Source organism: Cydia strobilella, chromosome 8 (assembly GCF_947568885.1).
Source record: "Cydia strobilella chromosome 8, ilCydStro3.1, whole genome shotgun sequence".
NCBI lineage: Eukaryota > Metazoa > Arthropoda > Insecta > Lepidoptera > Tortricidae > Cydia > Cydia strobilella.
Window position 1 is genome coordinate 18,888,465 of NC_086048.1, and position 17,500 is coordinate 18,905,964.

The 17,500-nt window shown below is 36.4% G+C and overlaps 2 protein-coding genes across 2 annotated transcripts; both read left to right on the forward strand.

Annotated features, from left to right (window-relative positions):
• Positions 1–4,052: 4,052 nt before the first annotated feature.
• On the forward strand, positions 4,053–6,896 carry LOC134743402 (organic cation transporter protein-like). Its single transcript, XM_063676792.1, has 5 exons — positions 4,053–4,594; positions 4,903–5,096; positions 5,644–5,857; positions 6,151–6,391; positions 6,469–6,896. The coding sequence occupies exons 1-5, from the start codon at positions 4,101–4,103 to the stop codon at positions 6,886–6,888; spliced, it is 1,563 nt and encodes a 520-aa protein (XP_063532862.1). The 5' UTR covers positions 4,053–4,100; the 3' UTR covers positions 6,889–6,896.
• Positions 6,897–7,923: 1,027 nt separating this feature from the next.
• Positions 7,924–11,796, forward strand: LOC134743415 (solute carrier family 22 member 3-like). The gene is made up of 5 exons (XM_063676803.1): positions 7,924–8,336; positions 8,973–9,166; positions 9,769–9,982; positions 10,337–10,577; positions 11,348–11,796. The coding sequence occupies exons 1-5, from the start codon at positions 7,924–7,926 to the stop codon at positions 11,765–11,767; spliced, it is 1,482 nt and encodes a 493-aa protein (XP_063532873.1). The 3' UTR covers positions 11,768–11,796.
• The last annotated feature ends 5,704 nt before the right edge of the window (positions 11,797–17,500 follow it).

The window sequence follows — 17,500 nt, forward strand, 5'->3', positions numbered from 1 at the left end:
CGCCGTGGGCCCGACGCGCCGCGCCGCGCCGACGCCGCTTCGCTTCGCGTTCGCGAGTTGTTCGCTTACGTAAGACGCAGTTAAGTACTGTTGCTACAGTTGAAAGTGCTTCTACTTTAGTAGATATTTGACTTTTTAAAAAATTGGCCTGCTTTAAGAGACCCCAAAGTGACGTCAGCGACGTACAAGTCACCTCATAATGACGTAACGGACGTCATAATGACGTCTAAATGCTACCAGGGTCTCTTTCCAAGAGCAATGTATAGAAGGAAAGCCTTGGTAATGGGAATGATCCATTCCTTTGAACACATGTAGAGGGGTTGAATAGGATAATTTGAACTTAGAAAATCTTATCAAGTTGTGTCAGCTCAGGAATGTTATTCTTTGAAAAAATACCCATATTAATATTTTAACTTGCCAGTGGAAACGTGCAGCGCCTGCCGCCATATTTCTTCATAACACGGCCCTGTTTAATTTGTAAATCGCTTGACAACTGATTAAAACTCTTCTAAAAATCCGCAACGCGAGGGTCGCGTCTGCCCATTTTTCTTCATCGGGATATTAAATATTTTAAGCTGGATATTACATTTAAACCGGGGTTCGGTACAATTTTTTCGGTATAATTTGTATGTAAACACTTTATTGCACATAAGACTGGTTGAGATATACAATTAAACCGAAAGTATACAATGTACAAAGGCGAACTTATCCCTGTAAGGGATCTCTTCCAGTCAACCTTTGAGCAACCGAGAGTAGACAATTAAAAATGACAGACAAACGAACACTTTGTACAGAAAAGTTATGGTTCAATTATTTAGTGTATTGTGTGTGTGTGTGCGCAGTGTGTGTGTGTGTGTGTGTGTGTGTGTGTGTGTGTGTGTGTGTGTGCGTGTGCGTGTGCGTGTGTGTGTGTGTGTGTGTGTGTGTGTGTGTGTGTGTGTGTGTGTGTGTGTGTGTGTGTGTGTGTGTGTGTGTGTGTGTGTGCATTTTACTTTCCACGTACGATTTTTTTCATTTTTTCTACAATAGCTGTCAATAAGCAATTAAAATCTGGATGAATCTTTTAAATGGATTTGTTATACAATTTTCATTCTGATATTTAACTTCTTATTCGAGAAATAAAAAACGATACTGTTACCTAATGGTTAATTGAAATGATCCTCAATAAATGCTATAAAAAATATACTTAGCCATGTATAAAAAAAATCTATTTTAATTTCCTCGTATTCGAAATGAAAAATAGAGTGTTTAACTCGGGTGAAAAGCATCATTTCATCCTCGGACTATTGCCGCTCTCACTCTCACTTATTATATTCAAAAACCTGCGGATCCCCAATACGTGAAAGAAAAGTGAATAACAAACACCGTTAATTTGCGCTTCGACGGCACGTCAGGGCTTTGATGGCGACAGCTGGTAATGAGTGAATGAACTTTGAAGAAAATTCAGATCCGATGAAAATAAAGTCCTTTTTTTAAGGGACGGTATATTCGCAAGAGCTGAAGAAATAAATTTGTTGGGGAAATTTTTTGAAGGATGTGATATTAATCTGTGAGTTTGTTTTTAACACTAAACAGATTTTAAAACAAATGTTGTCTCATGTGGACAATAGTTTGTGTACACACAGGTTAGAAAAAGAGTACGTCCTTATGCGGATTAGGGTTCAATTGGATAATTTGGCTATATAAGTATAATCCTTACCGTTCAGCGTGTCTACAGGAGAGAAATGTCCTAATTGCTAGGCTGATTTTTATTTTGCTGTCGATTTTTTTCGTTAGTTTTGGATAAAATTGGGCTTGTTTAACGAGTTCCTCATTCTAGGTGGAATAAATACTAAATAAAACCCAATTTCGGACAAAAATCTGTAGTTATTTAGGTAATTTTCTTTTGATTTACCAACGAAAATACCATACGTTATCATAACTAACTGGAAGATTTTTTAGGACATAGGTACGTTGAAATTTCGCTTATATGATATTGTACAGAATAAGGAACTCTATCTATCCACCATATTTTATCGAAATATAACGAAAAAAAAAAAAACAGCCCGTGTTTGACCCATCATATCTATTTTTATGCATCTATATCTAGGACTAGGACATCTAGGTTACACGCAGACTTAGATAAAGGCATCTGCCTCTACCTCTATTTACGATTAAACTTGATCTATTCGAATTAACCATTAATCAAATCCCATTTGTTATTTTCGTTGTTAAGTCACACATCATTATTGTCTGTCGCGAACCATTAAGTGTCTAGCATAAGTACTTAAATACCTCTACAACACTGACCTTGACGTCGCAAAATTTGCGCTCAAAACTAACGAGTCCTGTCCTGCAATATTTATTCTAACTGCAGCCGACGAGAGCGAAGCATCTTAGTTGATCGCGCTTTTGAAATTAGAAATATCGATTAGAACACTAGCAGTAATTATATAGGTCACCCACGCAATGTGCTTCTTTAGCATTAACCAGTACTGTACGTTTTTCCGCTAGAATGTGTTTCTCTCTGTGATAGTTATGAGCTTGATTCAGGTTCAGGTAATGATATTAGCAATGAAATAGTGGCGATGACTACGTAGCGGGGATTTTCTAGTCATGAAAGTATTTAAAATTTAAAACAGTTTCTTTTATTTCATGTACCCGCCTGCTTCGTCGCAACATGGCTGAACAAAGTTTATGGTAGAAAAGCAACTATGATTAAGCAATTTAGGGATTACTGGTATGACTATGTTAGGTACTGCTGATCTTTACTAAAAATTATCACTGGGCTGCTTAACTTTGGTAATCATCGGACTATGAGCAGTTAATATTACTTGCAACGTCGCCAATTGTTCCCTACTCCATTAAAAAAAGATGGTTTACGGTATGAGCTAAGGTCGGAGCTACGATTTAATAGCAAATCTCGGTCTTCATTCTTATGTGTAAGCGTTAGTTATGTTTTGCCAGAGACTAAGGGGAAACATTCAGAAGACGATATAAGTCATACAGAATAATAAAAATCTAATTAGAGTCCTGAAATGTCACTGAAATGTATATTACATGTCAAATCATAAGATTTATATCTCTACGTAAAATACAATTAATGTAATGACAACAAAGATTAATATACAGAATGCAGAAATGGTCAATAAGTAAAACTAATATTAAATTAATTTTACAGACTTGAATTTTGAATCAAGATGTACCTACTGCCTAGAAATGCTTTTTGCAATTCTATTTTTGTCATCCTTCAGCTCAAAAATTGTACCAGATCAATAAAGGACTTAACTATGTTTATTAATTTTTCCCCTCACTAGCTCGGAAAGTTGTCGTTTATCCTTCAATACAAGCGGGGAAAAACGCGTTTTATCCTCTAGTGGGGAAAGTAATTTGACCTTGGATGGAGCGTGTTTAAGTAGCTTGACAGATAACAAAACGTAAAACGCTCATGATAATGGTTCGTTCGATATTAATTATCATTAAATAAATGGTTTGAGAATCTAATAAAAAATACCAAATTTAGCTTTATTTAATGATTTTAAGTCATAAACCTTAAAATTCCATAAGAAACGTTTGTTTTTTTATAATGATGTTAAATATAATTCTGAACGCACAATTTGAGTCGATGCAATTTCAAAACGCATCGTTGACATTTCATACATCAGAAATGACATTGTCAACAATTCTTTTACTTAAAACCTTTTCTCACCGACTCGCGTAAAAATACACAACTTCCAGAGTTTTCTGTTATAATATCGTAAATAAATGAGTGATTTTAGTGATGAAGATGATCTAACGCCTGTGGATGTTGCACTTTCCTCGCTATAGTGAGGTGAAAAGTTTTGTGTTACACACGGGCGCAAATGTATTTTACTTCTCGTGTGTTGAAACACTCGCTACGCTCAGGATTCTATTTTACAACTTTGCACCCTTGTATAACAAATAACTATTTTACTTCATTATAAACTTCCTTGCTTTAGCCAAAATCGGCATTTCGATCGGCATAGTAATAACATGTCGAAGTCATACGTTATATTTGCTTAGAAATCATAAAGATAAATGGATCAAAAAGACCGGATTAGGGTCTGGCCTTGGCTTCACATAAGTTGCGTACGAAACGAATGCGACCAGCTGTTATCTTTATTCTAACTCTAACCAACGAAGGTGAAAGATCTAATTTAATCGCATTTAAGCACTATCAGATAGTAAACATGGAGTTAGAAAATACGCGGAAAAAGAGCGGGGAATGTGATAATAATGAGGATTATATTGAGAAAACAATTGGTGCGTTCGGTCTGTGGCAAGCGAAAGTGTGCATTCTTGCGTCCTCGACCAGATTCTTGGCTATGTGGAACATGTTAAACATAATGTTCCTGACCTACGATAGCAGCTTTACTTGTGTTAGATTTAACAGGACTCAACCAGTGAATGTAACCCCTTCAACGTGCTACGAAAACTGTGTTAAGTACGAGTTTGGGGAAGGCCTGTTTCTCAAAGGTTTTGTGGAAGAGTTCGGACTGATTTGCGATAGAGCTTGGATGGCTAGTTTCGCACAGACCATACTGATGTTTGGTTTGCTCTTCGGAGTTTCTTTGTTTGGATGGATCTCCGACAGGTAATTGTGAATTAACATTATTTGATTTATAATACTACCTGATTTATGTTCTGGTTTCATTTGTTTTATTTTGTCTATTAAAGTAAGCGATCTGGTCTGATGCAAAAGTATTGAATAAAAGCAAAAACATTTCCTGATGAAAAAGAAACCTTTTCTTTCACTTTGGTATTACCATTCGGAAATTTAGATCATTTAGTTACAAATAAAAATGATCAAGCTCTATGTTTACCACAGGTCTATAGATTGTAAGCGTACGCGTCTTCTAAATCTGTGATGTTAAGTAAAATAACACTTTTTTTTAAATTCAGATTTGGCCGCAGCAAAGCGATGATTTATTCCGCTTTCCTAGTGGTGGTTTTCATGTTAGGCTCCTGCTTCGCGCCCGACTATTGGACATTCTGCGGCCTACGGTTTCTTATTGGAGTCGCCACTGGCGGGCAGATGAGCGTAGCTGTTGTCCTCGTACTGGAGGTGGTGGGATCCCGTCATCGAGAGATTACTGGTAAGTACTTCACTTTTTCTTTCGCGGAATTACTAATAATGGCGTTTTAAAATTAAGAGCTGGCCTGTTATTCTGACCTCCATTGATTAACAGCCGACGCCCGGATTTATATGGAGAGTTAAGTAAATTAACCAGAGGAGTCTTCTAACTTTCTTTAATGCTTCTTCTTAGCTTCTTTATAGCTTTCAAAATTGTATAATTTTTATCTCTTCCTGTTCTCTGTCTATTTTCTTCATGGGATATATTAAGGAAGTTTTTCTTTACTCCATTGGTTTACTTAAAATAAGTTTTTTTAACTAATTGTGTAAATGCTTAAATCGTTTTTTTGCACATGTAAACAACCTTTATGATAATAAACTATTTGTATTTGTATTTTATACTTTAACTTTTCATGCTATCATGTTAGCCCATGTTCTTGGCTAGTAGCTTCTATACTTATTACATAACTAAAACTTAGCACACTCGTAGTAAACGAGAAAATTTATTAAGAATGTCACAACATAAATTAAGAAATAATCAGAAAAATAAATTGTTATTCCTTTAACAGGTGCCTGTATATCGTTGCCCGATGGTATCGCCGAGACAACCTTAGTAGCCTTCGCTCATTTTGCCCCTACCTGGAGGGCTTACCTGTTGTCAATGTGCACCGTGTCAGCTTTGTTGATGGTCCTCCAAATATTGCTGCCAGAATCCCCGCGGTGGTTGATGTCTAGGGGACAAGAGGAAAAAGCAAGGAAGATTATGACAAAGGCTGTAATTTGGTAAGGACTGTTTCATATTAAAAATAATGGTGATTATGATTACAGCATCAGTAGTTGTTGGCGGATTATTTACTACTCTTAAAGATCTATCTATCTATAACCTTTAGATCACCCAGTTTTGGACATAGGCCTCCACTCCATTCATTTGCGCCTATCGATCTGTTGAGTGTTATGTATCTTGTTGAGTTGACAGATCTGATACATTCTAAAAAGAATAAACGAAAAATAATATAAACTAAACTTCTTAAACTCTTATAGTATTTACAGTAAAATAAAAATAAAACATTTTACAGTAACAATTTGAGTACAGCTGCTGTGGAAGAAAATTTCAAAAGCCCAATGTCAACAGAATCCAAGGAGAAATACAAAGCCACGTATTTCGATCTTTTCAAGTCAAGGAAGTTAGCTGTCAGAAGTTTGGCCAGTGTTCCCGTTTGGATCGTCAACGGAGTCTGCTTCTTTGGCATCAACCAATATTGCACGTTTTTGAACACAAATGTTTATCTTTCTGTTGTTGTTATGGGACTAATGCAGGTTTGTATAATAAGACAGATCGGCTTACTTTGGAGCTTACTTAATTTCAAAATGTTACACTTTTTTTTAAATTTCAGATACCAGCTTGCTTCGTTGCAACATGGCTAAACAAGGTTTTTGGTAGAAAAGCAACTATGATAAGCAATTTCGGCATTATTGGCCTGACCATGTTACTGCTGATTTTTACTCCAAAAGATCATTGGACTGCTTTAACGTTGGGAATTATCGGGCTGTGGGCAGTTAATATTACTTGCAACGTTCTCTACGTTTGGGTCGCAGAATTGTTCCCTACTCCATTAAGAAACATGGCTTACGGTATGGGTTCTTCGGGAGCTCAGATAGGAGCTATGGTTGCGCCTTTCATTGCAAATCTCGGTCCTCATTGGATGCCGTCGTTAATATTCTCAACAATATCATTCTTAGGTGTAATCACTTGTTTTATTTTGCCAGAGACAAAAGGGAAGAAGTTAGAAGACGATTTAGATCATACAAAATAACGAAATTAGAATATTAAAGGTTTTTAGAATTTACTAAAGGTAAAGGAAGAGAATAAGAGCTTGTGTGCGTCAGTTCAAAAACTTAATACAATAACATATTAATTAAGTGGAGAGAGGAGAGAAAATATCATGCTACGGATATAATGGTTTTTTATAGGTATTCGAGTTACTTTTCGACAAACACCAGTGAACTAACTATTTATAATTGTGTCTAGTTTTGTAAAATGTATAAATTATATAAATAAAGGCTTATTATACTACATACTACAAAAATAAACTACTACTACTACTATATGTATATAGATTTATAGGTGGTTATTAGTAATTTAATTATTTAGGATTTTTATCATGTCATGTTACATTTTAGCTAATTTGAAAGGATTAGCTTTGACTTTTGAAAATGTCGTTTGTTCCTTGATGCAACTAATATGATTATAAAATAAGTAAGTAAGAAAGTAAAAAAAAGTTAGTAAGAAAGTACATTTTGCAATAATATTTCTTTAGCTAATTGAAAAGAAGTAGGCTCATTTAAGAATATCTTATCGGCAAAAGGCTACCAAACCTTCCATTCGTAACACACAGAACCCTAACAATGACCTCGATGTAAATTACATTAATCTAGAAGTCTTTATTTATAGATAGTTACACTCCGGTCTATCAACCCGTATTGTTTGTGAAAAGAAATCGATTAAGCATAAACGCTCAATTATCATTTTCTGACACAGTTGAGTTTCTTCGTATGCGGGTCCAGCCGTATCTAGTATAAAATACATAAATCCCTCTGTAAAATACTTCAGTCATTTTGAAATCTTGTGTTTATTTTGTCAAGTGAAAGATAAATTAAAACAAATGACTGAAAATTACGCATCGGCAGTAAATTAAACGTGTTACTTTGTGTTTTAATGTTGTGAATCGCGCCTTCCTTATTTGTATTGTTTATATAATAAATATTACCTACCTTACTTGAAATCGGTGGAATAAATATGTATAGGTGAGCCAATGAACAAAGCTTAATCCATAGGATAAGTGAGAATTATGGAGGTTGATAAACTATCCAATGAAGAACATGATGAAATTGGAGTCAATGAAGCTGAAGAAGACTATTTAGTAAAAACTATAGGTGCTTTTGGTGCATGGCAAGCCAAAGTCTGCATCCTCGCTACATTGACGAGATTTCTAGCTATGTGGAACATGTTGAACATAATGTTCCTGACCTATGACAACAAGTTCATTTGTGTGAAATTCAACGGGACACGTCTTAACGTAACAACATCAACATGTTACGATAACTGCGTCAAGTACGCATTTGAAGAAGGCATTTTCGTCAAAAGTTTTGTGTCCGATTTTGAACTGATCTGTGAAAAGGCCTGGATGGCTAGTTTTACGCAAACGATATTGATGTTCGGTTTGCTGTTTGGAGTTTATTTGTTTGGATGGCTTTCTGACAGGTAAATTATAAAAAATTTAATAAAATATGTGCCCTACCCACGTACGCTAAGCAATAGGCAGAGTATGAAAATGTTATGTGTGTGTTTTGTAAATTGTAATTGTATGACACTAACCTTAATTAATTTTAAGTTTTGTTGTACAGCCGAAAGCAAAAATATCGATCCAGACAAATGGCTCAAAATATGTGAACACGACTTTATTGTCTAAGAAGGTGTAGGAGCGTACACATATTTTTGAAACTGGGAATGTATATATATTTATGCACTTGTCTGTACTTACTAACACTATATGGATCAAAATGATTCGAAATAAATAATAGCAGCTCCAGTGGGTTTGAGAAAGAAAAAGTAATTATTTATTTAATATTTAATTATTTGATAAATAAATAATTGAATTGAAAATAATTGATCTTCCTGTGCAACAGTTTCGCATTGCGATTATTTCTTGTGTGAGCTTTTCTCTCTCTTTTATTTGATATGTTTCTTATTTGCTTTTTACTTAATTTTTTAGCACCTACTCAATATTACTAAATACGTTTTTATATTTTTTATTTCTAGTATAGTGTAAAATTTCATTTTATTTTCATCTTACATCATTTTTATCTTTACGATCTTAACTTTCTAACGACATTTCAGATTTGGACGACGCAAAGCGATTTTTTCCTCCGCTTTTTTCGTGGTGATTCTGATGTTGGCTTCCAGCTTCGCTTACGATTACTGGACTTTCTGTACCCTTCGCTTCCTTACCGGTGTTGCGACGGGCGGAGTGCTTATCGTGAGCATCGTCATGGTACTTGAGGTGGTGGGCCCTCAACATAGGGAAGCCGCAGGTTTGTGTTTTAAATAAAGCAAATAAAAACCGGTATATCTTGTTTTATGTCTCAGGTGTACAATCGCCATGGAAGCAATCAAGGTTCTAACAAATATTTTAACATATTTTTTTTTGGTTAGCCGTAGAATTTCAATATCAGTGAATATTATGTAAAGCTCAAGTTTGTTTTGTTGTAGAGGAATATGTTTTGATAAAAATTGACTATTTTTATTTCCGAGTACCTATTCGATATTACTTAATTGACATCATTATTCTATAGGACAATTAATTGATCCAAATCTCACTTGGTTTTAACAGTCAGTGACTTAGAATAATCGTGGAGTTATTATCAGATGAAGTTGGTCTACTACTGCGTGTGATTATTTTTTGTCGACGTGGTATAAATTGAAACGGAGTCGTTATCATGAATTCATGATTGGCTTATCTGGGTCATACCTACTGAGCAATTAGGTTCATAATCTTGTAAACATACCCAAAGTTTAGGTCTACAAAGCCTTATATTCCGCATGAAGAAATATTTTACTGCATGCAAACTGGTAATATTATTTAACTACAGGAGATTCCCTAGTTAATCATAACGTATTGCAAACTTAACTTCAGGGTGCGGAATTAACTTGCCAGATGGTCTCGCCGAAGCTTCCCTGGTGTCCTTCGTCCAGTTCTCGCCGACCTGGAGAATATACATCCTCTCCATGAGCGGTGCATCTGCCCTCATCATGGTTTTTCTGGTCTTGCTGCCTGAATCACCACGGTGGCTGATGGCTAGAGGACGGTTGGATGAGGTGAAGGCATTGATGATGAAGGCGGCTAAACGGTGAGATTTGTAAGGAAAATGGTAAGAATTTTTTGTTAAATTTTGTGCAAACATTGCTCTAAATTAAGTGTTAACATGAGGTAGGGTTCCAATCTAATAAGAGTAGTTAATAAGTGAGGCTAATTAATAATAGATCAAAATGAAGACGACAATACCTTAGCTAATAATTAATTTCCAATTTACAATGGAATTTATAGCTAAATTGAGATGACGAATGACCATATTTAGTGATAACGGGCTTTCCGATTTTTAATTATATTCAAATATTTGAGTTAGAAAGGTAAAATTGTAGGTAAAAAATTAGAAAAATGTTTAGTTATAGGTATTTTTCTTTATGAAAATATTGTATTCTAGTAATAACCTGGATCTTACGACCACAGAAGAAAGCATAAGCAGCATTCTTTCAAGAGAATCCAAAGAAATTAAAACCACAACATATTGTGACCTGTTCAAAACGAAGAAGCTGTTCACTAGAACATTGTGTTCTGCGCTGGTGTGGATGATAGCTGGCATGGGGTACTTCGGCATCACGCAATACTGCACGTTCTTGGGGACGAATGTGTTCGTCTCAGTCGTCATTATGGGGTTGATGCAGGTAAGCTTACTTATGATATAAACAACGTCCTCCTAGGAGAACCCAACGACAAGAAGGCAACAACATATTGCGACCTACCTGTTCAAAATAAAGAAGCTGTTTACTAGAACATTGTGTTCTGCGCTGGTGTGGATGATAGCTGGCATTACTTCGGCATCACGCAATACTACACATTCTTGGGGACGTGTGAAATATTTATATTTATTAACATATTTAATTTTTTTTGCACGATACGAAATTGTACAAAGGGGGATTTAATGTTTAAATATAGAAAAGTATAAAGTTGTCTAATGGAGGTCTACAAAGGAAAAAAAAAGAATTTAAATGCATTTAACAAATGCAATGCGACGACATGGTCTAGTGGGTAGTGACCCTTCCTGTGAAGCCAATGGTCCTGGGTTCGAATCCCGGTAAGGGCATTTATTTGTGTGATGAGCACAGATATTTGTTCCTGAGTCTTGGGTGTTTTCTATGTATTTATGTATTTGTAATTTTGTATAACAAATATATCGTTGTCTGAGTACCTCAAGCCTTCTTGAGCTTACTGTGGGACTTAGTCAACCTATGTAAGAATGTCCTATGGTCGCCGCCGCAGCATTTCTGCTCGTTGATGAATTAATGTAGGACGGATTTTTATTGTGACGAGCGAGGATATTTTGTTCCTGACTCATAAATGTTTTCTAATCATTTAAGTATTTGCTGACAACATTTAGCCCACAACATTGCCGAATGATTTGTCCATTATATTTATTTTCCTGTATTTATTTCAGATACCTGCTGCTTTCATAGCAAGCTGGCTGAACAAGGTTTACGGCAGAAAAGCAACTATTATGAGCAATCTATCCATCACAGGCCTCACCATGTTTCTTCTCATCTTCGCTTCACCTGGCCACTGGGCCGCTCTTACGTTAGGAGTCGCCGGCCTCTGGGCTGTCACCATAACCTTCAACGTTCTTTATGTATACGTGTCTGAATTATTTCCTACTCCTTTAAGGAATATGGGCTATGGTGTGAGCTCTTCAGGGGCTAAGATTGGAGCAATGGTAGCTCCTTTTATAGCAAATCTCAGCCCTCATTGGATACCGTCGTTAATATTTTCTGTATTGGCCTTTTTGGGGGCTGGTGTCTGTTGCGCTTTACCGGAAACTAAAGGAAGGGCGTTGAAAGATGAATTAGGACATGTGGATTAACAATTAATCAAGTCGAAATTTTAAAAGTTCAATATTACAAACATATTACTTGTTTGAAATATCACTTAGTTTTTATTAATTACACCTTAAAGTGAGTAAAAATATAAGCACACCCTTATTATTACTATGTGATTGAAGTCGGGCCGGTACGAAGCGCAACAAAATATAAACAAAAAGACATAGTAAATAACTTCAAAAGTGTATTACTCAAATAGGCACATTTAAAAATATCCAATGTATTACTCAAATCTTAGGCACATTTAAAAATATCTCATATACGAAAATAAAAGGCTCTAAAAGTTCTAGAATTGTTGTACCTACCTAAATTGGTAATTAACGAAAATAAATCCATTCACGAAAAAGTAACGCGAGTCACCGTTTCATTGTGTTTTTTTTTTTTGTATTTATGCTAATTTAAAGTATCACTAATGAAAGTAATTTACAGTAATATACCACCAGTACCAATACACTGGCCCTGTATGTCCTTGACTGTACTTATCTGTTTTATCTCCTTCATCATCATTCGCTTGCCCTTGTCCCATTCACTTGGGGTCGGCGCAGCATTTCTATTCCTTCCACTTGCGTTCGTTTCATATCATCTCTCACACAGTCCATCCACCTTTTCCTCGGTTTTCCTCTCCTCGTACCTCCCTCCACATTCATTCTTAATACCTTACTCGTCACATGACCTTTATCTCCTTAATAAATGAATAAAATAGTGCCTCGCGTTACTCTTATTTAGTTGATTAACCGCCATATTATTATTTTATCTATAATCCCACGTTTCAGTTCACTAAACCCGTTCATAATGACATATTAATATTTTGTGTAAAAAACGCGAGAGGTTACATAGTGTTATATCGCGACAGAGATAAACGCCACACTGCAGGCTAGCATGCACTGGGCCCATGAAAGAGCGGCCTGGAGAGCATTGCTGAAGTGTCCTCACTCGTCACGTCCCTCAGCCATGAGGTTACGACAAGGAAGAGAGAGAAGATATCGCGATACTCTTTGATGTGGATTGACCCAACTTTACTGTTGAATGTGTCGCTTAACTTCAAACTCAGGTAAATGGATTTACGACCCTCTTAAGGGGCCCACTGACTATCAATCTGCCGGAAGATATCGGCCTGTCGGTTAGAACAAAAATTTGACAGTTCCGAACAACTACTGACAGGCCGATATCGTCCGGCGGACTGATAGTCAGTTACCTTTAGGAAATATCTACCCTATTACCTTTTATTAATACCAAAGATAGATATAACTCCGTAATAGATGGATACAGTCTAAGGAAAAAACGTGCCTCGAAAATCACGAAAATTTGATTCTCGATCAGATGGCGCCACTAGTTTTGGCCTACACTCGTATAGAGGGCGTTGACTGTTTCGTTTGTTATTTATAATTTTAACGCATACCAGTGACATAACATGGGTCAAAATCATATAAAAATAATTAATGCAAATAAAAAAATCATTTATCCATATTTAAATACATTTTATCGTATTTTTATAAATATTTATTTTTAGTTTTAAAGTGTGTCGACAGATGGCAGTGAATTTACTGGGGTTACAAAATTTACTATGACAGTACCGCTCTAGTATAAGTTACTCTATGTTAATACCAAAATCGCAAATTTTACAGTTGGATTTACCCGGGTTTGAAGTTAATTGTATTGTATTCTTTTAATTCAAGCAATAAGCCATGCAAGCAATGAGCCATGGCTCATAAAAGCTTTGAAACATAAAAAAATATAATAAAATTAAAATACAAACTCAAAAATTGCTACTCGAATGTAGGTATTAGTTATAAATACGGGGTTATCTTTGATTTGGACTTATTTATTATTACTAAACCGTATTGTTGTTGTGATAAATAGTCAAGTTATGCAAGTCAAGGGCACTAATCTCTCGTTATCAATATGACCCGACAGTTTAATTAATAGTTACCAGAGATAGCAGAGTTGTGTCTAGAGTGATGAGCTTAAAATAAATATGTGCCATTTTCAACCAAAAGGGTACTATGTCGCTTGTCAGTAAGGCGCTATTTCTATATAGCTTCAATTATTAATCAACCTTATCGACAAGCGACAATGTGGTACTTTTTGATTGAAAACGTCGCATATTTTGCAGGCCCAAAAATACGACTTTTTTATACTGCGGAATATAGTTAATGAAATTAATGGCGGCGTTTGTGTATCAACTCTAAAGGAAATATTTTGAAGATAATGCGTTTTAGTTAAATGATTGTACTTTTATTGTTTAATGATATTTTGTTAAATACGTTAATGAAGAAAAATATTCGTATACATTTTTTGTCAATGTATTTTTGGGTACAACCTGTAGAAGATAATTATGTAATAAATCTAAAAAAGATAATTTGATATTCAAGTAGGCATATTACAATTCGCATATGAACGTCAAATAAAGCTATATCGGCTCTAACCCTACACTTATCGAACTAAATACTTAAATATACTTATCGAACTAAATAATTAAATGATTTCCATGCCATTATGCGCAAACGCGTCGCGTCCCTGATGCGCCGTGCGCGCGGCAGCACCAACGGGCTCCTGAGTGCGGTCGCAGGGGCATATTTGGCCCGATATTTGGCCACTGGGCGAAATCGCACGCGCCACGTGCAGATTTTAAAAAGTAATTTTGTTAAATATGTTTAGTTTAAGTTAGTTTTAAGTTCAATATTAATTTAATTTTTTAATTTTAATAATATGTAATTCTATGGATGTAATTAATCCGAAATAAAAGCTTTTTAATTTTTAATTTAAATCGAACAAAGCTTTTCCAGATACTTTTTTAGGGTTCCGTACCCAAAGGGTAAAAACGGGACCCTATTACTAAGACTCGTCTGTCCGTCTGTCTATGTCTGTCACCAGGCTGTATCTCATGAACCGTGATAGCTAGACAGTTGGAATTTTCACAGACGATGTATTTCTGTTGCCGCTATAACAACAAATACTAAAAACAGAATAAAATAAATATTTCAGTAGGGCTCCCATACAACAAACGTCATTTTTTTGCTGTTTTTTAGATAGATAGATAAATAATTTATTGCCACAACAAGGGTTTTTTACAATATTTTTTGCGTAATGATACTATATGATACAGAACCCTTCGTGCGCGAGTCCGACTCGCACTTGTTCGGTTTTTAGGGTTCCGTGCCCAAAGGGTAAAAACGGGACCCTATTACTAAGACTCCGCTGTCCGTCTGTCCGTCTGTCTGTCTGTCTGTCACCAGGCTGTATCTCATGAACCGTGATAGCTAGACAGTTGGAATTTTCACAGACGATGTATTTCTGTTGCCGCTATAACAACAAATACTAAAAACAGAATAAAATTAAAAATTTAGTAGGGCTCCCATACAACAAACGTCATGTTTTTGCTGTTTTTTGCGTAATGATACCATATGATACGGAACCCTTCGTGCGCGAGTCCGACTCGCACTTGTCCGGTTTTTTTTTAAACTTGTTATTTCTCCCATTCAACAAACGTGATTTTTTTGCTGTTTTTTGCGTAATGATACGGAACCCTTCGTGCGCAAGTCCGACTCGCACTTGTCCGGTTTTTTTTAAACTTGTTGTTTAGATAACGATATGCTTAACGCCTAACATTTGTCATAAATTACACTTGACCTGAAACGAGATTACATTACCAACGTTATTTATACGTCACACCATTATCAGCGTATTTAGATAGACGAAGGTCAAGGGACAGATAACTTATGGCGAGAAAATATTGATAGATAAGTCATAACCGCCGCCAATTTCGATAAGTGTCACGGAATGGTCGGGAAGCCCAAGAGGGGATTTTTGTAGTTACTCGAGCGCGTCAGATTATGATAGTGATATCTTGCTACCCCGTGGAGTCTACCTTTACCAATTTTAGCCGATGTTGAGCAGTTGGTTGGTGGGGGTTCAACAAATTTTTATAGTAAGTATTTATATTATTTGTATTTTTATATTTATCCCAAATAGTTCTAAGCTACCCTCCGGCCCGGGGTGCCACAGAAAACCAGCGCTGTGGTATTTATTTATACCAGAGCATATGCTGAGTGGCGTCCTTTTGTAGCCACTATAGCGGCGTCAAAATTTGTTGTTACCTTACCTTACTCCTTTTTCTATAACTACCATTGTACCTAGCTTTAAGTGTTTAGTGAGTAAGTTCTTTTTTGTAACTGAGGTGGCGCTGTTTGTAGAAGGTCTTTACAATAAATGTCTTTTCTTTCTTTCTTTCTTTCTTTCAAATCGTTAAGCAGATTGTGGATTTGGTCATTTTAGTCCAAATTAATGCTATAATTGTGCTATTACGAAACCTTACAATTAGTTGTATGCATTTCCTTAATCCGACGGTTTTAATGTTAAAATCGGGCGTCGAAATTGTGGTCGTCAGATTAAGGAAATGCGTACAAATAAGTGCCATATTCAGTTATAGAAAAATTATAGCATTAACTTGGAGTACTTGGACCAAAACGACCAAATCCACAATCTACTCAACGATTTTTTTTAACCCTCTACCAACCCCCCGAAATTTAAAAAAATCTGTAGACGCTTTCCTGCTCGTTGGAAAAGAAAACTTTATATAACCTCTTTTTCTTCTTATCATTTAATCTTTCGATTCTAATAGGTCTCTACGACGCTCGAGTAACACACATTTAGCATCGCCGGCTCCCCAGCTAGAAACACTCGGCCTGGCCTCGACATTGCCCGACTGGCTTCGGCTAAGGCGACAACCATAGGTTAGAGCGAGACACAGCGATCAGACCTTTCGTTCCCACCTATAGTTGTCGCCTTACCCGAAGTCGTGGCCAGGCTTTAAGGGCCACCGCACACTAGCGTCTTTTGAGCTTCGGCGTCTAGTCAGCGCTATGGAAAATGGCGTCTTTGTCTGAATTTTTTCAAAAGTTTTGATTATTATTAAAGTTAGGAACGAAAAATAAATTCCATCAAGTTTTTAAAAGCTCCTAACACTTATAGGTACCTACATAATAAAAAATCTAACTAAAGGATGACTCACGTTAGACCGGACCGTGTCCGGGCCGGAGCTCCGACGCTTATTTTTCTGTGACATGACAGGTGATCACGTGATGCTTTCCATAGAAAACTAAGCGCCGGAAGCTCCGGCCCGGACACGGCCCGGTCTAACGTAAGTCATCCTTAAAGCGGTTAATATACATCAAACTGCGTTAAAATATTCGGTACAATGTTAATATTCAGAGAGGAAAATGGGGACTGCGTTTGAAAAAACGGTCGTCCGCTTTCTTCTTGAACAGTCTTTATCGTAAACATTTAGATAACATAAACATAAATCGTGAAATAAAAGTTAAACCCATAAAGATAACACCATATAAATCATACAACATCCTATTGACTTTTGACCTTTCTCCAGAAAAATTATCGATTATTAACAACTCCCTGGCGTCGTCTTCAAGCCTGATACCAAGAATCGACCTGCTGGCTTTGAGGAGCCCCGACGCGTCTGGTGCATGCTGAATCGGATAAGGACCGGAGTTGGGAACTGTGCTTACTTATGGCACAAATGGAACTGGTGCGGTGCGAGTCACCAGTATGCCGATGTGGAGCACCCGAGCAGACCGTACACCACACGGTATTTGATTGTCCTCTAACCAGATACCATGGGCAGGTGGAGGATTTCACCAACTTAACCAAGGAAGCGGTACAATATCTAAAAACTGTAAATCTCTGAAGTAGAGTAACACAAA